This window comes from Tamandua tetradactyla, chromosome X, assembly GCF_023851605.1.
Source record: "Tamandua tetradactyla isolate mTamTet1 chromosome X, mTamTet1.pri, whole genome shotgun sequence".
Lineage (NCBI taxonomy): Eukaryota > Metazoa > Chordata > Mammalia > Pilosa > Myrmecophagidae > Tamandua > Tamandua tetradactyla.
In genome coordinates, this window is record NC_135353.1 from 65,855,573 (window position 1) to 65,883,369 (window position 27,797).

General features: G+C 38.5%; 1 protein-coding gene and 1 pseudogene across 1 annotated transcript; one reads left to right on the plus strand and one right to left on the minus strand.

Moving 5' to 3' along the window:
• The first annotated feature begins 545 nt into the window (after positions 1–545).
• Positions 546–1,854, plus strand: LOC143671435 (small ribosomal subunit protein mS29 pseudogene; annotated as a pseudogene).
• A 20,831-nt stretch (positions 1,855–22,685) lies between these two features.
• LOC143671861 (uncharacterized) lies at positions 22,686–25,887 on the minus strand. The gene is made up of 2 exons (XM_077146973.1): positions 23,849–25,887; positions 22,686–22,906 (listed from the first exon to the last, which is right to left on the minus strand). Exons 1-2 carry the CDS (start codon positions 25,885–25,887, stop codon positions 22,894–22,896), a joined length of 2,052 nt encoding a protein of 683 aa, XP_077003088.1. The 3' UTR covers positions 22,686–22,893.
• Positions 25,888–27,797: the final 1,910 nt, after the last annotated feature.

The window sequence follows — 27,797 nt, forward strand, 5'->3', positions numbered from 1 at the left end:
GGGTAGAACCTGTTACTTGGTGCTCTGCTTCCAATTTCTGTTGACTTTGTTTCATACTTAAACATTAGATGTCTTTATTAGACACTACTGCTGTGGGATGAAAATTCGCAACTCTAATCTTGGGCAGATAAACTCAGTATTTGCTATTTAAATGTGCATTTTTTTTAATCTTGTGACTGATAGTACCATAAGTTAGTACCACAAGCTTCCTTTGTAACAGCTAACAAGGACATTATGTACTTAAGAATTTGTGAAAGAAAACTTTCTTACTTAAAATACAAAAACCTACTTGTTTATGTAAGCATTCCTAATCCCCAAATATGTAACCATTCCATTTCAATAATCATTCTGACCTAGCACGCATTCAAAAAATGTTTTTGTCATCTTCTTGTTTCTATTGCTAGTGAGTTAACAAAAGTTAACTGGCACATGCTGTCTAAAACAAATTTCTATCAGGTTAAATACAAAATAGGTGAGAGCTGCCACTGATAGAGTCTCTCGCTTGCGAAGTCTGAAGAACCAGTACCCGATTCACGAGTGCAGGGACAGTGCTGAAAGAAATGATGAGATTTATCTCCAGGGGCTATAAGTTGAATCCTGGATATTTTTTTGCATACGGGGACCCAGGCACCTCAAAGCACTGCTGTTCACCTAGATGATCAGGTTCCAGTTGAGAGTCCCAAAGTTATTTCCCGCACCAGTGAGAGTGACCCGGCCAAGCATGGGGAGCAGCATGAGGGTCAACACTACAACCTCCCCTTCCAGGATTTGAAGACTATATTTCCCCATGGCCTGCCTCCTCGCTTTGTAATGCAGGTGAAAACATTCAGTGAAGCCTCCCTAATGGTAAGGAAACCAGCCCTGGAGCTTCTGCATTACCTGAAAAATACCAATTTTGCTCATCCAGCTGTATGATATGTTCTCTATGGAGAGAAGGGAACAGGAAAAACCCTCAGTCTTTGCCATGCTATTCATTTCTATGCAAAACAGGACTGGCTGATACTGCATATCCCAGATGCTCATCGTTGGGTGAAAAATTGTCGGGATCTTCTACAGTCCACCTACAACAAACAGCGCTTTGATCAGCCCTTAGAGGCTTCAAACTGGCTTAAGAATTTCAAAACTGCAAATGAACACTTACTGAGTAAGATAAAAGTTCAAGAGAAGTATGTCTGGAATAAGCGAGAAAGCACAGAGAAAGGCAGTCCTCTGGGAGAAGTGATTGAACAGGGTATAACGCGGGTGAAGAATGCCACAGATGCAGTTGGGATTGTGCTAAAAGAGCTAAAGAGGCAAAGCTCGTCGGGTATTTTTCATCTCCTGGTGGCAGTGGATGGAGTTAATGCTCTCTGGGGGAGGACCACACTGAAAAGAGAAGATAAAAGTCTGATTGCCCCAGAGGAACTAGCACTTATTTGCAACCTGAGAAAAATGGTGAAAAATGACTGGCATGGCGGTGCCATTGTGTTGACTTTGAGCCAGACTGGTAGACTGGTTCTCTCTTTAAGCCCCGGAGAGCCTACCTGCCCCAGGAGTTGCTGGGAAAGGAAGGATTTGATACTCTGGATCCCTTTATTCCCATTTTGGTTTCCAACTACAACCCAAAGGAATTTGAAAGTTGTGTTCAATATTACTTGGAGAACAACTGGCTTCAACATGAGAAATCTCAAACTGAAGAAGGGAAAAAAGAGCTGCTGTTCCTAAGTAATGCAAATCCTGGGCAACTGGAGCGGATATGTGCCTATCTCTAAGCCAGGATCAGGCCATCCCTGGAAGACAGTGGACATTTCCTTTATGTTGGACCTAATCAGATGGGGACATCCCACAGTGCACAGAAAGAGCAACAAGACACCTGCACTCATGGGATTAGCAATCACTGCAATTACCTCCTAAACTTCATTGAAATGAATTCCTTCTGAAATGACCATAATAGCAACAAGATGTACCCTACTTCCTGAAACAAAAGAGTTTTTTGGTGTGGTTTTCACATTTAAGGTAATCATGGATATTTTCCTTAAAAAAGAAAAAAAAACTTTCTTAAAAAAAAAAAAACAAAGTAGGTAACAACCCTTTAGGTATAGATAGACTTTGACCAGTATCCAACACTTGCTATTAACAAACAGTATGACCATAAGAATACATACTGGCTGAATGTCAGCCCACTTTAAGCACAAGACAAGGTAAAGAGAATTTATAGGAGTTGAGACCTGCAGCTATAGGGAAAGGCAAACTAGTTAGTGAATCACTGCTGGGACCAGAGGGGGCTGAGAAATTTCTCATTAAATGTGTACATTTTGTGAACATAATGGAGTGGGGGAAAAGTGCTTCCACTGAAGAGAAATTAAATCCTATAGAAAACCCTCTGAAATTTGGCTCACAGGGATACAAGGTTGCATTTGCCTCTTGTGGAGATTTTGTGTTCTTGAGGCAATACAAAACCTATACACTGCCAATGGATAATGATGCTGTGAGTTAGCTGATTTGATTTTTTAAACGTAAGTAAATGTAAATGCTGAGTACCTGACAACTAGGGGACACATTGAAGAAGGGTCAGGTTGAATCAGAATTTTTCCATTATCTACTCTGAGTAAAAGTCATCATCAATTTCTAGTGAAGATATAGAGAAGACTGTTAGCAAGGTCCACTGTTTAGCGTTTATAAATTGTTAAGGAGGCATATGGCAGGATGGTTACATATTTAATATTTTCAATATGACAGGCAATCTGATAGTTAAGAATTTATTACCCAACTTTGTCACTTATTATTGTGTACTCTTAAGTAAGTTCTTTAACCTCTGTGTGCTTCAGTTTCCTAATCTATAAAGTAAGGGTAAACTTAATACCTACTTCTAGAGTTAATAAAAGTCATCAAAACAATTCTGTAGCTCACCTGAAATAAAACATGAGGATGCAAGAAAAATAAATGTAAGCAGAGAAGGTTAACATGACCGTATATGAAACTATATAACAGAATTAAATTGATTAAAAGTGTTACTATTACTAACTAGATATGTCGCAGGAGACTAATGAAGATATAGAAAGAGTAGGCAAAGGTGAAAAAGAAGTCCAAATCTGAAGATACACATGGCCATTGGTGTACATGAATATATACTAGAAATCTAGCATGGATACTCTGTTCCCCAGAGAAATCCCCGGGGCACTGGTTTGTGTTTAATTCCTGGTTCTCTACTAAAGCAGTGCTTTTAAGTGGGCTCTTTTGTGGTTAAGACTGCTAATGGCTCTCGCTCTTGGTGCCCTCTTCTTTTCCTCTTCAGATTTCAAGAAAGTAAGTTTGAACACTTGTTTTGGTAATACCAGAGGATATTGGATTAAATGCAAGACAGAGAAGAAAGATCAGTAAAGAAATTTATGTCAAAGAAAGAATCTGGTCAATGAGAATAAAATAGAGAAACAGGAATGAAGAGAAAACTAGAAAGCATACAAAGGAGACCTCATACGTGGAATATATATGAAAAATAAAACTACAATTACTTAGGTGTTATACCCTAAGACCAATACATTCTCATTATTGTTAATTTATTTTAAATGGTTGGTGTTTGTATTCATGTGAAAGAGAGCAACACTGATGTTTACAGAAGCCTACATGTCCAAAGCCACCTTTCACTTTTGTCATCAGAACCAAAGCCCTGAATGAGTGCCCTGAAGCTATAGGGATCAGAACATAAAAATGATGTGCTACCAAGGCTGGTGGAAATCCCACTGCAACTATTAGAGTTAGAGTCAGAAAGCAATACTGCATAGGCTGTCAGAACGTCTATAACTTATCATCACAGCCAGGACCTTTCTTCTGAGCAAGAACCCAGATCACACTACCACTGAGGAGCCAACACTCTTGCTGAGAGCCCACCTTCTTGCAGTTGCAGGAAGCATTGGCAAAAAATGAAAAGAAACAAAACAAAACAAAACAATGGCTTCTCTCTCTCTCCCAACTTCCAATCTCCTATGAGATTGCCATAACCTGATAAACATCTGGCTCACAAAGCGGTCTTGGAAAAGTAGTCTACAAGCTTCCATCCCCCATAATAGAGATGAGAAAAGGGTAGCACCAAATACAATAGGATTATAATGATTTATTGTCAGCAATTTTTGTAAAATAATTATATATTCTTATGGAAAATATAGAATGCAAAAATGCAGGAAAATATATAAAGAAAACAATTAACATACTAGAAATGCTCACTGCCGATATTTCTAGTTATCTTTTTTAATTTTTCCTACACATAGGTGCATGAAAATTATTTGAAAATCGTTTTTTATTCAAAAATATATTTGAACACTTTCATGTAAAATACATCTTCATCATTTAAAAAAATAATTTTGTGGTGGTGTGACGGTGGCTCAGTGGCAGAATTCTTGCCCGGCATGCCGGAGACCCAGGTTCAATTCCCAGTGCCTCCCCATGCAAAAAAAAAAAAAAAAAAAAAAAAATCAGAAAAGTAATTTTGAACAAGATATTACCTACATTTCTAAAATCTCATCCCATTTTTCTGATAGCAAGAATAATACATGTTACTCTTAAAGAAAATTTGAACAGTAATGTATAATTCATGAGATATTGTTCTGTGTCTCTAACACTCCATACACAGTCTACCTACCCAGATATACTCTTAATTGGAATATATTCTCCAGATTTTTTGCATATTGTACAAACACCCATATTTTGTTTCAAATCTGGAACCGTAGGATAAATGCCATTCTGCATTTTGCTTTTTCACATAAGATGAACATGTTTTCAATTCACTACATGTATTTCAACCTCATTCTTTTTAGCAAATGCATATTGTACTATTTTGTGGATATAATATGCTACTTAGTATTTCATAATCTGTTTTCTTTAAACATCTTTATTGAGGTATAAGTAACAGACAATAAGTTGCATTTTTAAGTGTAAAATTTAATGTTTTGATGTATGTATACCTTCATGAAACCATCACCACAAACAAGATAATGAACATATCTTCCAAAAGTTTCCCAGTGCCCCACTGTAATACGCCTGTCCTGCTTGGCCCCATCCCCAGGCAATCACTGATCTGCTTTCTGTCTACTATGGTTTTGTTTCTTTTTTTTACAAGACTTATATATATATGTACTTGTACAGTAAGAAAACATTTTATTGGCCTCTTTTATTAAGAATAATTATTTTGAGATTCATCTTTTTGTGTGCATAATTGAGTCCTTCCTTTTAATTTTTGGAATAGTATTGCACTGAATGGATATACAACAATTTGTCCATCCACCTGTTGATGGGCATTTGGGCTGTTGCCAAATTTGATATTACAAATAAACTTGCTGTGAGCATTATGTATAGGTGTTTGTGTGGCCACATGCTTCTTCTCTTTTGTACAAATATCTAGTTGTGGAATGGCTAGATCATATGGTAAGTGTATGTTTAACATTTTAAGAAACTGCCAAGCTGATTTCCAAAGGAGCTGTACCATTTTAAATTCTAATTAGTGGTATAAGAGAAGATTCCTCCACATCCTTGCTATATTAGTCAGGGTTCTCTAGAGAAACAGAACCAATAGGAGAGTTCTGTAAATATGATGTTTGTAAAGGTGTCTCACACAACTGTGGAAATGGATAGATCCAAAATCCATAAGGTAGTCTGTGAAGCTGGGGTCTGGACGAAGTCCGCAGGAAGGTTTGATGGCTGAAAAAACAGAGAAAGATTCTCTATGGCCCCTTAAAATCCTTCAACTGATTAGATTATCTCATTGCGTGAGACATACCTCGGTTGCAGATGTAAACAACAGATGCAATCAGCTGACTTATGACTATTAATACAACAGCCTTTCAGCTTATCAACCAACCATGAAATATCCTTCCAGCAATGGTCAGACCAGTGCTTGCCTGACCAGACAACTGGGCTTAATCACTTGGCCAAGTTGAAAGCAGAACCCAATCATCACACTTTCTAAGACTTAGTCTGCAGTTTTTTGTGTATGCTTTTAACCACTCTATTAGGTGTGCTGTGGTTTTAATACATATTTTATCAGTTATTAATGACGTTGAGAGTTTTCATGTGCTTATTTGCCATTAATCCTTCTTTGGTGAAGTGCTGAGGCAAATTTTTGCCCACTTTTTTTATCAGGTTGATAGTTTTCTTATTATTGGATTTTGAGAGCTCTTTATAAATTCTGAATGGAAGTCCTTTACCAGATATATTCTTTTCCAATATTTTTTTTAACAGTCGGTGACTTCTCTTTTCATTCTTTTGTAGCACTGACTTTTGAAAAAGCACATTTTTTTCTTCTTTTGACAAATCTGATTCTTCAATTTGTTATCTTATGGAATGTGTTTTTGGTGCTTTATTTAAGAAAATCTTTGTCTAAAAATGTCATAAGTGTTTTCTTCTATATTTTCTGTTAAAAGTTGTATCATTTTAGGTTTCACATTTATGTCTGAAGTTCATTTGAAGTTAAGCTTTACATATGTTATGAGTTATGGATCCAAGCTCTTTTTTTCTTTCTTGCATAGCCATATTCAATTGGTACAGCATCATGTTTTGAGAAAAACTGTACTTTTTTCACTAAATTGCCTTTTCACCTTTGTAAAATATCAATTGTATATGTATGGATGATCTATTCTGGGGCTCTCTCTCTTATTCCATTATTGTTTCTATTTCAACACTAATATTCCACTACCTTGATTAGTGTACCTTTATAATAAGTCAGTAAATAGTCGTCCAACTTTGTTCTTTATCAAAATTGTTTTGGATATTCAAATTTATGTGCATTTACATGTGAATTTGGGAAACTGCTTGTCAATTTCTTTAAAAAGAATGTTGGGATATTGACTGATATTGCAGTGAATCTATAGATGAAATTTAGGGGGAATTAAAGCCTAAACCTATTAAGTATTTTGGTCCATGTACAGCAATTATATCTCTGAACTCTATATTGTCTGAGATCAGTATCACCATTCCAGCTTTCTCTTGATTGGTGTTAGCATAATATATTGATTCTATCCATTTACTTAAAGTCTGGGTGTATGACTTTATATTTATGGTGAGAGTCTTGTAGGCAACATTCCATAAATAAAGAATTGTATCTAATAAACTGATAAAAGAAATAAACTTGAATCATAAATAATAACCAATTAATTAAATAAATGGTATGGCAAGAGTAAAAGAAAAGAGCAGATGCGGCAAATAGAGGACAATAGGCAAGGTGGTAGATTTACACTAAATCACATCAATAACTTTATCAAGTATAAGTGGTCTAAACAGCACACAGGCAGAGATTGCAAAAATAGCAAGAAAAACACATATAGCATCCAGGGAAGAGTGGAAGGATGAGGCTGACATATTATGGTAAAGAACAGTAAATTCCTCTCTTTGCATAGCAGCTATGGTGCCCATCCCCCAGTCACACAGCAGGCAACTGGCTACCACACTGGAAACAGGAAGGAAAATAAACATCTTATTGCTCAAGAACAGGGGTGGGCAGGGCTGATCACTGGTCACAGCTTTTAATTAGCAAATTCAGATGGCTGGGAACATGTCTCCAGGGCAGCCATTGTTTCGGGCAGCTCTGGACCAAGGTTTGGGCAGCTATGGTTTCAACCCTCCTCCAATAGGGGATGAAGATGCAGAATTAATAACATTGCACTTCCTCAGGGTTGCAGGGGAGAGTTAGTTGAAGGGCTGCATTTGCTGGGCAGGCCAGGAAAGCTCAGATTTCGGGAGACATCAGAGAAACTCCTCACACCCTTCCTGTTCCCCTCCACAGAGAATTTGGGAGCCAGTATTTTCCCCCTGCCTGGGGTCATGACTGTTTTAGTTTGTTAGGGCTGCTGGAATGCAATATACCTAAAACAGAATTGCCTTTAAAAAGGGGAGTTTATTAAGTTGCAAGTTTACAGTTCTAAAGCTGTGAAAATGTCCAAATTAAGGCACCAACAAAAGATTACCTTCACTAAGGAAATCCTGCTGCCATCCAGACATGTTTGTCAACTGGGAAAGCATGTGGCTGGTGCCTGCTGGGGTCTGACTTCTGGACACCTCTCTCTGTGGGGAAGATAATGGTAATGTCTGCTAGCTTTCTCTTCTCATTTCATAAGATTTCCCTGGGGGTGTTTACCTTCCATACCTCCAAAGATCTCTGGTTGTGTGGGCTCTGCCAGCAGTGAAGATTTTTCTAAAATGGTTCCCTTTTAAAGGGCTCCAGTAAGCAACATCACCTTGAATGGGTAAAGAGACATCTCCATGGAAACCACCCAATCAATTGGTACCACCCAGAATTGGTGGGTCTCATGGCCATGGAAACAAAACGATCCCAGCCTGCAATACCGAATGAGGACTAAAGAACATGGCTTTGTGGGGTACACAAAAGCTTCAAACTGGCATATTCCACTCTCTGGGCACCAAAGGACAGGGCAGACAGAGGGCTACAGCAAAAGAATATGTGTAGTGTGCTAGTTGGAAACTGTCATGTCACCCAGAAAAGCAATGTTTTTTATCCTGATCGAATCATATGGGGAGAGCCATGTTCTGTTAATCCTGATTCTATGTTGTTTAGGATGCAAACTTGATTAAGTTGTTTCCATGGAGATGTGACCCATTCAGCTGTGGGTGGGAGCTTTTTGATTAAGTTGTTTCTATGAAGATTTGACCCGCCCAATTGGTGTTGGGATTTTTGATTAAGTCATTCCCATGGAGATGTGTCTCCACCCATTCAAGGTAGGTTGCTTACTGGAGTCTTTTAAGAGGGAACCATTTTGGACAAAAACTTGAGAGCTAAAAGAAGACCCTAATGTTTGGGGATGGAGAAAGAAAATGCCCCCAGAGAAGCTGTTTGAAACCAGAAACCAAAGGACCAGCAGGTGACAGGCACATGCCTTCCTAGATCGACCTTTCTTGAGTCAAAGTATCTTTCTCCGGATGCTTCAGTTTGGAGATCTGGTATATTGCATTGCTGGTAGTATTAAAAACTAAAACATGTAGCTATTGAACTTAAGTTGGTACTAAACCAAATGTGATTGCTATATATCTAGGATGTCAAATGTTAACCCAAAGGTGACCACAATGATAATAGATGAAAAATATATCCAGATACAAGTGAGAAGGCACTCAACATACTACAGTACAAAATAGTAAATAAATATAAATGTAAGCTTTATCAAAAGTGAGAGATAGAAATGTATAAGACTTTCAAAGGCTAAATGGCTAAGTGGCAGAAGAAAGTCCTGCATTTTCAGTAGTCACTTTAAATGTAAATTGATTAAACCCTCCAGTCCAGAGGCAGGGATTAGCAGAATGAATAATAAAAGCATGAACCCAGTATGTGTTGTCTGCAAGAAACATATCTTAAAGTCAAATATACAAGTAGGTTGACAGATAATGGAAGGAAGATATATCATGCAAGTAGTAACCAAATGAGAACTGGGGCAGGTATATGAATATTGGATAAAATAGACTCTAAGTAAAAAACAGTTGAGGTACAAGGATGATCATTATATACTAATAAAGAGGACAATTCAATAAGAAATTGTAACAATTATCAATATATATGCACATCACTCAAGATTTCCAAAATATATGAAGTAAATATTGAGAGACTTGAAGGAGAAGTGGACAGTTCTACATTAATAGTAAGAGAATTTAATATGCCACTCTCAGTAATGGGTATAACATATAGTCAGAAGGTCAATAAGGAAATCCAAGACTTGAAAAATACTCTAAACCAACTAGACATAACAGACATATAGAAAACACATCACCCAACAAAAACAGAATACACATTCTCTTGAAGTACACATGGATCATTCTCCATGATAGACCATATGATAGGTGATCAATCAAGTGTCAACCAATTAAAACTATTGAAATCATACCATGTATAATCCTTGACCATAAAGGAGAAAAGCAGAAGTAAAAAACAGAGGGAGAAATGACAAGCTCACAAATATGTGGAACTTGAACAGTATAGTGTAAACAACCAGTGGGTTGAAGAGGAAATCGCAAGTGAAATTAGGAACTATCTTGAAACAAATGAAAATGAAATACAATATACCAAAACTTATTGGATGCATGGAAGGCAGTACTGACAGGGAAATTTATGACTTTAAATGCTTACATTAAAAAGAAGAAAGACTACAAATAAGAGACCTAACCTCAAACTGGAAGAATTACAAAAAGAAGAGCAAACTAAATCCAAAACTGAATAGAAGGAGGAAAATAACAAAGATGGCCCAAAGATAAATGAGAAAGGAAACAGAAATCATTTGAGAGAATCAACAAAACAAAAATTTCATTCTTTGAAAAGACGAATAAAATGGACAAACCTTTAGCTAGACTGACAAAGAAAAAAAGAGAGAGGATATAAGTAACAAAAATAACAAATGAAAAGTGGGACATGACTATCTTCCCTGCTGAAGTAAAAAGGACTATAAGAGGATACTATGAACAATTGTATGCCAATAAATTAGACAACCGAGATGAAATGGACAAATTCCTAGTAACACACATTGAAGACAACAATAAACCAATTACTAGTAAAGAGATTAAATTAATAATAAAAGAAAAACTAACAACAAGGAAAGCTAGGACCAAATGGCTTCACAGGAGAATTCTCCCAAACATTAGAAGAAAATTTAACTCCAATTCTGTTCAGACTCTTCCAAAAAATTGAAGTGGGTAGAACAATCCCTAATTCTTTTTACAAGGCCAACATCACCCTCATACCAAAGCCACATAAAGATATCAACAAATAGAGAAAATTGCAAGCCAATATCTCTTGTGAATATAGACCCAAAACTCTTCATCAAAATAGTAACAAACCAAATCCAAATACATACTAAAATAATTATACACCACGACGACCAACTTGGGTTTATCCTTGTTATGAAAGGATGGTTCAACATTTGGAAAACATTGGAAAATCAATTAATGTAGTTCACCACATTAACAAAATGAAGGTAAATATGAGATCATCTCAATTTATGAACAAAAGGCATTTAACAAAATTCAGTACCCCTTCATGATCAAAACATTTGGAACACTAAGAATAGAAGGAAACTTCCTTAACATGATAAAGGGAATTTTTGAAAAGCCCACAGCTAACATCTTATGTAATGGTGAAAAACTGAAATCTTTCCCTCTAAGATCGGGAACAAGACAAGGATTCCCAACGTTATTCAACATTGTCCTGGAAGATCTAGCCAGAGCAGTAACACAAGAAAAAGACATAAAGTGTATCCAAATTGGAAAGGAAGAAATAAAACTTTCCTTATTTTCAGAGAATGTGATGCTTAAACAGAAAATCCTCAACAAACAAACAAACAAACAAACAAAAAACACAACGAAGCTCCTAGAGCTAATAAGTGAATTCAGGAAAGTGGTGGTATACAAGATCAACAACCCCAAATCAGTATGTTTCTATACACAAGCAATGAACAATCAGAGGAAGAAATCAAGAAAAAATGCCATTGACAATAGCAACTAAAAAAATCAAATACCTAGGAATATACTTAAAAAGCGATATGAAGGACTTGTACACAGAAAACTACAAAACAGTCTAAAAGTAATCAATGAAGACCTAAATAAATGGAAGGATAGCTTATGTTCATGGATTGGAAGAGTAAATATCTTTAACATGTCATTCCTATCCAAAGCAGTTTATAGATTCAATGCAATCTCAAACTAACTTCTGAAGCCCTTCTTTGCAGAAATGGAAAAGTCAATCATCAAATTTACATAGATTGGTAAGGGGCCTGTGCCAGTTTGAAAGTGTTATGTATACAGAAGACACCTTTTAATCCTGATTCTATCTTGTGCAGGGCAGCCATCACTTTTAATCCTAATTCAAACTGTAGATTGGAAATTTTTTATTAGATTATCTCCATGGAGATGTGAAACACCCAATTGTGGGTGTGACCTTTTGATTAGAGAGAGGTGTGACTCTAAGCATTCCAGGTGGGTCTTGATTAGTTACTGGAGTCCTTTCAAAGGGGAAACATTTTGAAGAGATGGCAGAAATGACTGTGCTCACAGAAACTTCAGAGCAGAGCTGACACAGATGCTGACACTGGAGAATAGAGACATGGGTGTTTGTATATGCTTGGATATCACCATGAGATGTTAAGTAAGCCAGAACCTAGAGAGAGTCAAGGGAAGCCAAGAAATGAAAACATGCCCCAGAGAAGCAGAGTGAGGAACCCCCGTAGGAACAGAGGCTGAAAGCAATGGAGCCCAGGAGCAAGGGACCAGCAGATGCCAACATGACGACCCAGATGATAGAGGTGTTCTTGACCCATCGACCTTCCTTGAATTAAGGTATCTTTCTCTGGATGCCTTAGTTTGGACATATTTATTGGCTTAGAACTATAAAATTGTAACTTATTAAATTCCCCTTTGAAAATCCTCTTCCAGTTCTGATATATCACATCTGGCAGCTTGCAAAATAGCACAGGGCTTCAAATAGTTAAAGCCATCTTGAAAAAAGAAGAAAGCCATTGGAGGACTCACAGTTCCTGGCCTGAAACTTATTACAAAACTACAGTAATCAAAAGATTACTGTGCTGGCCTAAGGACAGACATATAGACCAATGGCATAAAAGTGATAGCTCAGAAATCAACCCTCACATTTATGGCCAGCTGTTTTATGACAAAGATGGAAAGACCACTCAATTGGGAAAGAATATTTTCTTCAACAAGTGGTGCTGGTAAAACTGGATTTCCACTTCCAAAGCAAAAAGATGGAGGACCACTACTTCATACCAAATACAAAAACCAACTTAAAACGGACATTACTATAGGAGCTAGAACTATCAAACTTCCAGAAGAAAAATTAAGGACGAATCTTCAAGACTTCGTGTTAGGCAATGTTTTCTTAGAGTTTACATGCAAAGCACAAGCAACAGTAGAAAAAGTAGATAAATGAGACCTCATCAAAGTTTAAAACTTTCGTACCTTAAAAGACTTCATCATGAAAATAAAAAGACAACCTAAGCATTGGGCGAAAATTTTTGGAAACCACATATCCATTAAAAATTTAATATCCAGAGAATATAAAAATAATTCAGCTTAATGACAAAAAGACAAACAACCCAATTAAGTAACAGGCCAAAGGTTTGAACAGACATCTCTTCAAAGAAAATGTACAAATGACAAGAAAGCATATGAAAAGATGCTGAACATCTGGGAAATGCATATCAAAACCACAATGAGATACGATTTCACACCCACTAGAATGGCTGCTATTTAAAAATGGAAAATAACAGGAGTTGGAGAGGATGCATAGAAGTAGGAACACCCATTCATTGCTGGTGGCAATGTTAAAGAGTGCAGCGGCTTCAGAAGACAGTTCAGTTGGTTCCTCAGAAAGCTAAGTATGTAACCAAGAAATTAGGATTTAAGGAATGGCTTTGATTACTGAATCATATTCCTTTTTGCTTTCTGGTATATTGGAGAAGACATTGGGAAATACACGACATCCTAAATTATAATTCAGCTGCCTTGATATCTGAAATGATTGGAAAAAAGCCCTTATCTTGTGCTTTTGTGACTGTAAGAGCTGTTTATCTGATCATTTTCTTGTGTGGCAAAAGCAGTAAAAGTAATGGAGAATTTGAAATCTGCCATTAACTAGTTTCAGCCCCTTACATTTGTACATCATATGGTCTGGACTCTGCTATTGAAAGATAACTTGTCTCCCTCCCTTTTGGCTTACACCTTCACTATTGAAATGATAACTCTGCCTCCATTCCTTTCTGATTACATTCTCCTTTTGAAATGATAATGGTAACACTGTTGTCTTTTTCTGCTTAGAACTTGCTATTTGAAATTGAAATGACCTCATCTCCCCCTTCTTAAAATCCATGAAAACCTTGAATCCCCTAAGATCAGGAGACAGATTTTGTGCTGATAGGCCATCTGGTACCCTACTATTGTCTAGTAATAAACTCTTTCTCTCTTTGGTAACCCCGGCATCTCAGGAATTGGTTATTGAACATGTCGAGCAAAATAATCCATGGTCTGAGATGGCGGCAAGATGAAAGCTTAGTGACGTATGGAATTTAGTTCATCCTCCAATTCATCCTCCAGAGCAGCTAGTAAATAAGAATGGTACAGAACAACTGCTGGGGAGACCCTGCACAGAACTGTCAGTCTTCCAAGCTGTGGAGGCCAGTGCCCCTCCCCCATGGGCACAGCAGCCTAGTTCTCCAAAGGGAAAGGAAACAGACTTTACTAGCAGAAGGGGCTTAGCTGAGCCAAACACCACTTGTGGAATTAATTAACAAATTATGACTACTGAAAATAGGACCCCAGCTCAGATAAACCTGGAATAAGCATTCAAGGTACTAGGAGTTTTTGCTTCAGCAGAGAGGGGACAGGGCTGATGTGAAAAAAAAATGAGGCTTTTTGAGCTGGAGTGCAGAACATACTGCAAAAGGGCTGGACCAAGGGTTCTGGGAAGATGGTGCAATAGAGGGTACCAGGAAGATGTTGGAATAGGATAGGCTGAGCTCACCCCGGCTCAAGAAACAGCTGGAGAAGGGATGGGAACGTGACTGAGATGGTGATTCTAGGATGTAAGTAACCTGGAGGGTCTTCTACAACACATCTTCTACATTGAGATGCAGATAACCAGAGACCATCTTGCTGGTGCAGACAGCCTAGCATGCCACTTTCCATATGGAGGCCCAGAGCTCTAGGAGTGTACAGATGGGGGGACCAGGACTAAGATTGCTCTACCTCTGTTTCTCCCTGGCAGCACCCTGCTCCTGTGCTCCAAAGTCTGCCTGAGCTGCATCACATGCCAACAGCCCCCGCACTGCACCGCTACAACCCAGCAGCACATACCCCATGCCCAAAGGCACCAGCATTGTGTCCCCAACCTGTGCTTATCGCTGCACTACAACCTCATTGTTATGCCCACCCTGCACCCTGCATCCTGCTCCACATCCATCCCACAAATACAAAGCTTTAGACTACTGAAGGAAATCAACTTACAAAATAAATCAATCAAGATATTTACATGCCACGAAGACAACAGAAGACCACTAAACATATCAAGATGCAGACAGATATAGCCCAGCCTAATGACCAAATTAAAACACCAGAGGAGTCCCAGCATTTGGAACAATTAATCAAAGATGTTCATATACCTCTACTAAATAAAATAAATGGGATGGCTAATGACATACAGAAGATCAAGAAGATAGGAGAAGAGCATAAAGAGGAACTTGAAGGAATAAACAGAAAAATAGTAGGCATCACAGAGATTAAAGATGTGTAGACCAAATAAAAAATATACTAGAGACACACAATAGCAGATTTGAAGAGGCTGAAGAAAGAATAAGCAAACTAGAGGAGAGGACAACTGATTTCAAGCACTCAAAAGAGCATTGGCAAAAAAAGATGGAAAATTTGAATTGGATCTCAGGGAAATGATGGATAAAACAAAGCACACAAATGTAAGAATCATTGCTGTCCTGGAAGAGGAAGAGAAGAGTAAAGGGCTAGAAAGCGTAGCCGAGGATTTAATGGGGAAAACGTCTCAACCGTTATAAAAGACATGAATATGTAAATCAAAGAAGCCCATTGAACTCCAAATAGAATAAATCCAGATAAGCCTTCCCAAGACATGCACTAATCAGTCTGTCAAATCTAGAAGAGAAGCATAAAATTCTGAAAGCAGCAAGAGAAAAACAATCTCTTACATACAAGGAAGACTACATAAGACTGAGTTCGGACTACTCAACTGGCACAATGGAGGCAAGATGGCAGTGGTATGGTATATTTAAGAACCTGAAAGAGAAGACTTCCAGTCAAGAGTTCTGTACCTAGCAAAATTGTCCTTCAAAACTGAGGGAGAGATTAAAATTTTCACAAACAAATCCTGAAAGAATTTGCCAACAAGTGACCATCCCTAAAAGAAATACCAATGGGAGAATTGCCAGTTGAAAAAAATAAGATAGGAAAGGGAGGTGTGGTGGAGGGCATAGAACTGAGGAGTACCAGTAAAGGTAACTTAAAGGATAAAAAGAGAAAGAGGGAAAAGGATATATACATCTGACAAACGAAATCAAAGGATAAGATGGTAGATTCAAGAAACACATTTTCTGTAATAACTTTGAATGTTAACAGACTCAACTTACCAATTAAAAGATACAGATTGGCAATATAGGTTCAGAAATATAATCCATATATATGCTGCTTACAAGAGACTCGTTTTAGACACAAGGATACAAATAGATTGAAAGTGAAACATAGAAAAAGATGTTACATGCAAGTTGTAAATAAAAGAAAGCAGGAACAGCTATACTTATGTGAGGCAAAATACACTTTAAATGTAAAGATATCATAAGAGACAAAGAAGGACACTATATAATAATTAAAGGGACAATTCACCAAGAAGAAATAGCAATCATAAATGTTTATGCTCCCAATCAAGGAGCTCCAAAGTACATGAGACAGGCATGGGCAAAACTGAAGGGAGTGCTAGACGTTTCAACAATAATAGTAGAAGACTTCAATACACTACTCTCCTCCATAGAGAGAACAACCAGATAGAGGATCTACAAAGAAACTGAGAAGTTAAACAACTTGATAAATGGATTAGACCTAACAGACATATATATATATGTCATTACACCCCAAAAACATCAGGATGTACATTCTTTTCTAGTGCTCATGGAACATTTTCAGGATAGATCATATGCTGGGGTACAAAACAGGTCTTTATACACTTAAAAACATTGAAACTATTCAAAGCACCTTCTTGATCACAATGAAATGAAGGTGGACATCAACAACCACTAAAGGATGAGAACTTTCTCAAATATGTGGAAATTAAATAACAGTTTTAAACAACAAGTAGGTCAAAGAGGGAACTGCTAGAGAAATCAGTAGCTACTTGGGGATTAATGAAAATGAGAATACAACATATCATAACTATGGGATGCAACAAAGGCAGTGCTGAGAGGGAAATTTTTCCCCCTAAATGCCTATATTAAAAAACAAGAAACAGCAAAAATCAAGGACTTAACTGCTCCCTGGAGGAACTTGAAAAAGAACAGCAAAGTAACCCCAGAACAAATACAAGAGAAACAACAAAGATTGAAGCAGAGTTAAATGAATGAGAGAACAAAAGGACAACAGAAAGAATCAATAAAAGCAAAAGTTGGTTCTTTGAGAAAATAAATAAAATTTATGGGTTCTATGAAGGCTGATAAAGGACAAAAGTGAGAATGCAAACAAACAAAATCAGAAATGAGAAAGGATATGTTACCTCATACCCTGAAGTAATAAAATTAATCATAAGAGGATAGTATTAACAACTATATGCCAACAAACTAGACAACTTAGAGGAAACGGACAAATTCCTGGAAACACACAAACAAGCTACTCAGGAAGAAACAGATCTCAACAAACCAATCACAAGTAAAGAGATTCAATCTGTCATCAAAAATCTTCCTACAAAGAAAAGTTCAGGGCCAAACAGCGTCACAGGGGACTTTCATCAAACATTCCATGAAGCACTAACACCAATCCTGCTCAAACTTTTCCAAAAAAATTGAGGAAAATGGAACACTACCTAACTCATTTAATGAAGCTAACATCATTTTAATGCCAAAGTATTAAAGGTAAAGATGCTGTAAGAAAGGAAAACTGCAGGCCAAACTCTGAAATAAATATAAGTGCAAAAATCCTAAACAAAATACTAGCAAATTGAATTAAAAAATACATTAAAAGAATTAAATATTATGACCAAGTAGCCAAGTAGGGTTTATACCAGGAATGCAAGGATGATTCAACACAAGAAAACCAATTAACAAATTGAAAGGGAAAAACCACATGATCATCTTGATTGATGCTGAAAAAGCTTTAGACATAATTCACCATCCTTTTCTGATAAAGAGACTTCAAAAGATAGGAATCAAAAGTAACTTCCTCAATGTGATAGCTGGCATATATGAAAAACATAAAGGCAGCATCATATTTAATGGAGAGAGAGTGAAAGCTTTCCCCCTAAGATTGGGAATGAGAAAAAGATGCCCTCTGTCACCACTGTTATTCAACATTGTACTAGAAATTCTGGCTAGAACAATGAGGCAGGAAAAAGAAATAAAAGGCATCCAAATTGGAAAGGAAGAAGTAAAACTTTCATTATTTCCAGACAACATAAAACTATACTTGGAACATCCTGAGAAATCTACAACAAAGTTACTTCAGCAAATGAGCAAATTCAGCAAGGTGGCAGGATTTAAAATTAATGTGCAAAAAATAGGTAACATTTCTATACACAAGCAAACACCTAACTGAGGAGTCAGTTAAGGAAAAATCCATTAGAAATAGCAACTAAGTATGATGTGATGGTGGTGCAGTGGCAGAGTTCTCGCTTGCCATGCTGGAGACCCAGGTTTGATTCCCGGTGCCTGCCCATGCATAAAAAAAAAAGCAACTAAAAGAATAAAGTACCCAGGAATAAACTTAACTAGGGACATAAAGGACTTATACTCTGAAAACTACATAACATAGCTAAAAGAAATTAAAGAAGATCTAAATAGATGGAAAGGCATTTCCTGCTCATGGATAGGTAGGTTGAATATAGTTAAGATGTCAATTCTGCCCAAATTGATTTACAGATTCAACACAGTACCAATCAAAATCCCAACAACCTACTTTGAAGACGTGGAAAAGCTACTTACCAAATTCATCTGGAAGGGAAAGAGACCACAAATAGCTAAAAGCATTCTAAAAAAGAAGAATAACATAGGAGGATGTACACTTCCTGATTTTAAAGCTTATTATAAAGCCTCAGTGGTCACAACAGCATGGTACTGGAACAAAGATAGAAATATTGGCCAAAGGAATCAAATTGAGAGTGCAGAAATAGACCACTAGATCTATGGTCAACTGACTTTTGACAAGCCCCCTGGTTTATCTGCCTGTGATAGTTTGAAATGATGTATGTACCCTAGAAAAACCATGTTTTAATCCTAATCCCATTTTGTGAAGGCAGCCACTTCTTCTAATTCCTATATAGCATTGGATGTTTGCAACTGTAATTAGGTCATCTCCCTGGAGATGTGATTTAATCAATAGTGGTTATTCAGCTGGATTAGGTAGAGGCATGTCTCCACCCATTTGTGTGGTTCTTAATTAGTTTCTGAAGTCCTATAAAAGAGGAAACATTTTGGGGAGTGAGAGATTCAGAGAGAGCAGAGAATACTGCAGCACCATGAAGCAGAGAGTCCACTAGCCAGCGCTTTGGAGATTAAGAAAGAAAAATGCCTTCTGGGGAGCTTCATGAAACAGGAAGTGAGGAGAGAAAGCTAGTAGATGACACCGTGCTTGCCACGTGCCCTTCCAGCTGAGAGAGAAACCGTGACTGTGTTCACCATGTGACTTCTCACCTGAAAGAGAGAGACCCTGAACTTCATCAGCCTTCTCGAACCAAGGTATCTTTTCCTGGATGCCTTTGATTGGACTTTTCTATAGACTTGTTTTAATTGGGACATTTTCTCAGCCTTAGAACTATAAACTAGCAACTTACTAAATTCCCCCTTTTAAGCGGCCAGTCTATCCCTGGTAGATTGCAGTCCGGCAACTAGCAAACTAGAACATGCCCTTTAGCCTCTATTCAGCAGTCCAGATTTGTTCATTAATTCCACAATTGGAGCTTGGTGGAGTTACCTTCCTTAATCCTAGTAGAGAAAGCTTCTGTTTCCCACTAAGTCTCCCTGCCATGCCAGTGGGGGAGGGGTGCCAGCCTCCACACCTTGGAAGACTTACAGTTCTGCGCTGTGGTCTTGGCCATTCCACCTGTTCCAGACTGGTGTATGATGTGTGTCCTGTCATGGAAGCCCAAGCAGTTCTTCCAGACTATTTCTGGCTGTTTACTAGCTGCCCTAGAGGACAAATTAAAATCCACACCTCGGTACACTGCCATCTTGCCCCACTTTCTTTGATATTTCAGCTTTAAACGTCAACACTGATGACAAATTAAACCGCTTGTGGATGATTTAAGTAAATTTCATTTTATCAGATATTTATCAAGCACCTATAATTGAGAAATGGTGCTAAGTACTTAGGATAGATTAAATAAGACATTTGAATGTCCGATTAACTCAAAAGCTTTCCTCTATGGGATGAGGGAGACAGACATAAACAAATAATGGCATTTGAGTTAAAATACGGTGTGATACCATAGACTATGAGAAAAGAAGGTAATGCTCACTAGAGATCACCTAGACATCCTTAACTGAAAGTAGAAACCATGTCTTCAATTCTCAAACCCCTGGGACTTCTCTTTTCTAATCCTCTACTCTGGTCAACTACAACTTCACTTTTTTTTCCTTAATCAGCTTCCAGATTTTAGGCCAATCTTGGCTTTTTTCCTAATTAAAAACGTTCAGGTTTTATGATGAAATATTTCAGACCTGTAGTAATACAGAATACCACATTCATGCAACCACCACCCAATTTCATGTTTTAAAATTGACTTGAAGCTCAGCGTGTACTCCGCTCCAATATCTGAAATGTTTAAATCAACTAATGAACCGTTAAATAAAATATTACATCACCTTCTGTATTAGTTGAAGCTGCCAGGATGCAATATACCAGAAATGGATGGCTTTTAAAAGGGGAATTTAATAAGTTACAAGTTTACAGTTATAAGGCCATAAATACGTCCTAAGATATCCAGAGAAAGATACCTTGGCTCAAGGAAGGGTGATTTCGGAAGACATATGGTGGACATTTGCTGGTCCTTGTTCTTCGTTTCATTGCTTCCAGCTTCTGATGACAGTGGTTTCCTCTCTACGCATCTGTGGGCATTCACTTAGCTTCTGTGAGTCGAAACTCTGTGTTTCATGTCTTAGCTCAGCAGCTTAGCATGTGCTGGGGCTAGACATTTCTTCTCTTCATGTTCTGGCTATTTCTGTGAGTCCTTGCTTTTAACAGCCAGGCTGTTTTTGTCTCGATCTCCAAATGTCTACATCAGCTCTGTACTCCAAGCATCAGCATCTATGTCAGCTCTGAGCTTTCTCCAAAATGTTCCCTCTTTTAAAGTTCTCCATTAAACTAATCAAAACCCACTCTGAATGGATGGAACCCCATTTCCATCTAATCAAAATACCACACCCACAATTGGGCATGTCACCTATCTGTGGAGATAATTTCATCAAAGGTTTTCACCCTAAAACGTTGGATTAGGATTAAAAGGAACAGCTGTTCCCACAAGATTGGTTCATGATTAAAACATGGCTTTTCAGCTCAAAGAAGTTAAAATGGTCATTGTGCAGATATCCCTGAAGATTGAGGAGCATGATCAAATGAGATGGAGGAGGTATAACTGAAAAATTAGGACTTAGCAAATGATTTATGACAAACGAATCTTATGTAGATGTTTCTTTTGAGTTTGTAGTGTATTGGAATAGCCAGAAAGAAATATCTGAAAGGGTTTAACTGTATCCAGTAGCCTTGATCTCTGACAATGAGTGTATAACTATATAGCTTTTATCGTGTGACTGTGTGATTTTAAAATCGTTGTGACAGACAGTCCCTTGATCCAGTATATGGGTAGAGGAGTAATAAAATAGACATGCATGGGATAAAAAAAAAACAGGCAGAGATTGAAGTTATGCTGCGACAAGTCAACAAACTCCAGGAGATCCCAGAAGCTGGTGGAGGCATGGAAGTAGGCAATGGAGGAAGTATGGCCTTGCTGACATTTGATTTTGGACATTTGCCTTCCAAAATTGTGAGAGAATAAATTTATGTTGCTTTAAAATTACCCAGTTTGTGGTAATTAGTAATGACAGCCCTAGGAACTCAATAGGCTATCCCTCTCAAATTGAATTATCCTATTTCCACATGATATAACCACTATCCTAAATAGGGTATTTATCATTCTCCTACATGACTTCCTGCTCGTGTTACATATATATGCATTGATCATATGTATTTCCTGTAATACATATATATGTATCCATTCTCAATAGCGTGTTTTGGATGTGTTTAAGTTTCATATACCTGATATCATAATGTTTGTATCTTTTTGGAACTAGCTTTTCCCTTATTCATTTTTCCATTGCCACCACTCAAATCTTTGCCCCTCTGATTGGTCTTTTGCTGTGTCACAGGCCCCGGGGAATTTTGGTCTTTTCCCAGTCCAGCTCTTACTGTCCAGTTCAGTTTACCTGTAACAGTCTCATATTAGTGAATTAAGGTTGGCCCTTTCATAGGTTAAGCTGAACGTTTCCCCCCCACTGCTCTAAACCAGAGATCCTCAAACTTCAGTGTGCTTCAGAATCACCCAGAGAACTTGTAAAATCATGCTTGCTTGTGGTCTGTCTCCAGAATTTCTGACTCAATATATCTGCACTATGTATCTCTAACCTGTTCCTGGGTGATGCTGATGTTGCTGGTCTATAGCAACCCAGTGGCACCAGCTAGCCTCCATGCAAGCCGGGTCATCCATTAGATTCAATAACATGCAGTAGAGGCAAAAATCTCCATTTCTCTCTTTACAGAAATGTTTATAACTTGATATTTTAATTTGTTTAGGGTTGCAATAAAAGAATTTATCCAGGCTTACCAAATGACTGAAAGTGATTCCTTTCACGATGGTAAAGGGGTCGAAAACAAAATTGAAAGACAGACAGATATGAGTCAGTGATACTTATCTAAAAAATATTCTGCAGCTTATTCATTTCAAGTGAACTTTTATTTTAACATGAACAAATGCTGTCAAATATATCTGAAAAACACAAGAGTAAGTCAGATGTCAGCAAATATCCCTTTATGGGTGATGAAATTTGGAACAAAACCAGGGTTGATAAAATTTCCACAAGCAGCTGAAAACCAGAACATCACAAATCTATGAAGAAAAAATTCATTGTTTCTTTCTCCATGCATGTCTTTCTATGCTTTCCAACTGCAGGATGAAATAAGAGAAAGTTAATCATTGTACATCCCTAACATGCACCAGTGGCTTCCTATATCGAAAAAAATAATCAATCCTATGTCTGTTGTCCCAACAGGAGAAACGTTGCCTTTCCCTCTTTTAATCCAGAACCCTGGGTATAATGGTGCTCTAACATCATCCAATGGCTTCAACCACCTGATCACACCCACCTTGCCTCCCTCTTGCCAAATACCAAATTGATAACTTTTTTTCAGAGACCATTCTGGGGTTTAAATAGGTTTTTCCACCTCAAAAGCCTGTGTGCAAAGCCTGTGTGCTTTCTATAAACCATACTCTCTTCAGCTTCCAGATGCTTAGTTTCCATAATTGTAAAATGAGAAAGAAAATAATGAGAGAATGAAAAGGAAAGATGAGACATATTAGAACTTAATTACCAATTCCATAATAAATAATCTCACAATGAGTACTTTTCCTTTCTTTTGGCTGACATATGAAATACAAAAATTTACAACTGAATGAATAGTTAGGTATCAATCATTAAATATGCCCCTACTTGAAATTCTTAACTTTTTACAACGTTGTAAGTAATTACATCCTCAAAGGCACTGTCTCCTAGTTAGTAGCACAGACTATCCCTGCAGTCAAGGCATGAAGCCCAGTCACTTGAGCAGCTTCTTCTGGTGACTACTTTCTCTACAAATATTGGGCTTAGCTACCTGTACTGATCATTTTCTCACCAGAAATAGTCCTGTGGCTAAAGCTCAAGGATGCTGTAGCTGTGAATGAAATATATTTCAGAACATGCTGCCTTCCTTGTTATTTAATATACAAATGCATGAACAGTAAACTGGTTTTTACAATTAACATTAAAATGTGTTTAGTTAGAAAAACTTTAAAAATATTTAGCAGTTCAGTAATGATCAGGTGATACTAAAGGCGATACACACATACCTAGATTCTCTGGAGCTGCCCTCTCCTGGGTCCAGATCCTTTACAGGGCCTTCTGGTTCTTCAGCTTTGTCCTTTTCTTTCTCCTCCTCACTTTTAGCCTCTTGGTCATCTTCATCAGGATTTTCATGTTCATATTTACTTGCTTCTTTAGTGAAGAATAAGACAGCCTTTGGGACCAGAAGTTCACGGAAAAAGTATCCCAATTTAAAATCAGTAGCAGTGTCCATTACTCTACCCTCAGGAGACTCAGAAGGATAGAAGTAGTTAAAAAAGGAATAGCTGGGCACATTTCTAGTCGTTGACACAACACTTTTGTTGTTCTCACAGTGACGTGGTTTGATAGCTTTCACGGAGACATTTTCCCCTTCCTTCCAGTAAATCTCACACCCTGTGCTACTGACTATTTCTGGCCCACGGGAGAAAAAGAGATCAGAATCATCTGGATCTGACTGAATTTGGTATGTTTTGGTCAAAACCTCATTGAAAAAGAATTCATTTGCCTCAAAGACAAATTCTAGGGTGAAGCGCAATGGTTCTTCAATTCCTGAATATTTTATTTTCACATCTTTTAAGTGCTCCAGTATCAGTTCATCATTTTCTTGGATCAATTTACCAAGAATAGCTACATTTTTAAAAGCTGTTAACCAAAAATGAGGTATGCCTTTTGTTTGTGCTTTTCCTTCAGGCTCTCTTTCAATTTCCTCCCAGGCTCCTTCCTGAACACCTACTTGGCAGCAACATTCATCTTCAGTGGGCTCATATATTGCATTGATAATATAAGCTCTCTTATCAAACAGAGGTTGGTAGAGTGCAGCATACTTTTTCTCAAGATTATAAAGGTCTTTATAGAATTGGGCTTCCACTTGTGCATACTGGGCCTGAAGTTTTCTGAGAGCTTTGACCCTCTGCTGAACCATTTGAGGCAAGCGCTGAGTATGACCTGTATGTGAACTGGCTATGCCAACAGAGGCTCTAAGAGCATAGGAACCTTGCCTCCACTCGCCAGCATTGGTCCCCTTATAGGTATAGGTCCCTGGATCCTGAAACTCCACAATATCAGCCAATGCCTCACTCTTTAGGTCCTTGGATTCTGCTGTAGGTGCTTCAGCCTCCTGGAATACAGCCCGTTCTTCGGGTTCCTCAGGTTCTGACAGATTCTCCCCATCTCGAGCTTCAGCTCTGTCTCGCTCATTTCCTGACTCTTGAGGTGCAGGTCCCTCTGCAGGGTCCTCTATTTCCCTACGGGTGCTCCTTAACACCAAGGGAGTTTGATAGTACCAGGCATGGATACGGCCATGATAATAGATACTGCGTAGAAGAGAACGCACCAGATCCCGGAACAGGGACCAAAGCCGTTCCAGAAGGAGGGCCCTTGGGACAACCTCGGTGTCCTCATTTACATCTTCCTCTTGGCTGTCACTGTCCTCCACTTCCTCCTCATTGTCATCTTGCTCCTCTTCATCTACCTCCTGGTCATTCTCCAGATCCTCCTCCTCCTCCTTTTCCTTCTCCTCCTTGTTGTCTTCCTCCTGGTATTCTATTTCTTCATTATTGTCCTCCGAGCCTTCATAATCCTCCTCTTGCGCCTCCTCCTCCTCCTCTTCTTCCTCCTCCACCTCACCGTCCTCTTGCTCTTCCTCCTCCTCCACCTCACCCTCCTCTTGCTCCTCCTCCTCCTCTTCCTCCTCTTGCTCCTCCTCCTCCTCTTCCTCTTCTTCCTCCTCCACCTCACCCTCCTCTTGCTCCTCCTCCTCCTCCTCTTCCTCTTCCTCCTCCTCCGCCTCACCCTCCTCCTGCTCTGCTAGCGTGACGGCTCTATGCTTCTTGGATAATGAGAGGTCCTTCTCCTGCCCAAACTCTTCTTCCCAAATGGCTTCTGCGATCGCCTGGGAAGCCAGAAGGCCAGCGGCTCGCACGATTCCGGCTGCCCCTTCGCCAAACTGCACGCTACCCTGGCCAGGCCCAGGGTTTCCACCCACCCCGCCACCAGCTCCGTCATTGCAAACAGGATCCGTGTCTCGCTCTTCTGTGGCAGACATGGTAGGTGTGACTCACCAGTCAATACCTCAACCCAGGCAGCAATTAGACACGACAGAGAACATGCCGGCCACTGAAGTGCGGCCTATGAGAAGAGGCCGTTCGGCAGCAAGGCTTGACTCGAGACAGGGGTGCTGGAGTGGGGGTGGGGTGACAGAGGAGACGACCATAGAAAGGACAACGGTCTGCGAGTGTTCCTCGGAAGCCCCAAGATAGGAAAGACTGGCCTCCGGGCAGAGAAGAACCCACCAACGTTGCTCCGGAGATGGTGGTAGACCAGGTAGGAAGGATTCTGACGGGTGGGTGATAGGGGCGGGGCCAGGAAGAGTCAACAGTGGGCCCCACGTCTTCGTCACCTTCTCTCAGCTCATTTGCTGAGAAGTTAAGATTGACATTCCCTTAGTCCAATGAATGACCACGGTCCTGAGCTTAGGAGTTCCTGGTTTGCTTCCATTTACTTTGAGCCCACGCGATGTTTTAGGCCCACGCGAGTTTTGTCTCCATAATTTTACCGTTGTCAGCCAATCGAAAGTCTTCCTATATGGCAGCATCCTAGGGTATGGGAAATGTGATTTGCGTCCCGGTTTCCACCTGAATATGGCTTATGCTTGTGGAGAGTCGTACAGATTTCTCTCGTGCATGTCTCGGTGCCTAAAAAATCTTCCCCTGGGACAGAGAAAAGAACTTAGACGTTTTAACTTTATTAAAGTTACCCAGTAGAGAGCATATACATGTGAAATAGATGCAGTCAAAATGGAAGATTGAAGAAGTGTTAAATACAAGAGCTGAACGGGTGTTTAATAAATTCTGCCAACTTCTATTCACGCCTTCAATGAATTAACAAAGAAGAATTTTTTTAAAGGTGAGTACAGGAAACATTAAAAGGACATGATTCCTAGGAGGATTTCCCAATCAGCTGTCTAAAACTTTTGTGCATTCAACCATTTAGCCAAGATAACATAATTCTTACAATCAGGGAGACATAAATTATTTTTTACTTATCTGAGAAAAAGTTTTGTAAGTCTGAAAATAATTTTTGAAATTAAAAAGCACAGAAAATTACTTAAAATATCATATTTAAGAAAAATGAAAATCATCCTTGTATCACTCCAGAAAAATTTCAAAGTTTTTAATTTTGCACCCAGCCCCACCTCAAGAAAGGAGCATGGTGTTCTTGCAAACCATTGGTTTAAAGTTTGAAGAGAGTGTAGAAAACCTCTAATCCAAACTCTTCATGGGGTTGACAAAATTACCAGAGAAGTCCAATCCAAGATGTACATTTCGTGTCAACACTCGTTCCTAGATATGGCCTTGGTCAATTATCATTTCTGGGTCTCAATCTGTCATGTAAGGGTAATTTATACCTTAGCTGCTTCACAAGTTTTCTCTAAGAATCCAAAAAGATAATAGGTGTGAAAGCCCTTCTCATACTGTTTAGTGGTATACAGGTATAGAGTTTTATCATTTCAATAATAACTTTGCCCCCATTCTTGAATTATTGAGCAGAAGTTATTGATTAGTATCTCAGGCCTTCATAGTGAACCCTCTAATTTGGTTTTGAGGAATAAATTTTTTTTCAGGGATGTAGGGTTTAAACATTTCTTCCCAGGCGGATTATGTTAGAGTGCATGCCCTGCATTTAGTAATGTTTAGAGATAGGGCAATGGGATTAAATGGGATTTTATTTCGGATATTAAACATTTGCTGAAACAAGTTTTGCTACTTTGCCAATTGCGCTCCAAATTGCTTAATGCTTCTAAATTAAAAGGTTTTCATTTTTTATGTTGCCAAAATCTAGAAACATTTTCAATGTTGACCTTTCCTTTCTTTTCCTTCTAACCTTACATACTAGTATCCAAAGAGAAGACACATTTTATTCTATATGTTTTTCTTGTTTGAAGGTTGTATGAAA

Coding starts and splice junctions, on each gene's coding strand:
- LOC143671861 (XM_077146973.1), bottom strand. CDS start 25,887: ATGTCTGCCACAGAAGAGCGAGACACGGATCCTGTTTGCAATGACGGA.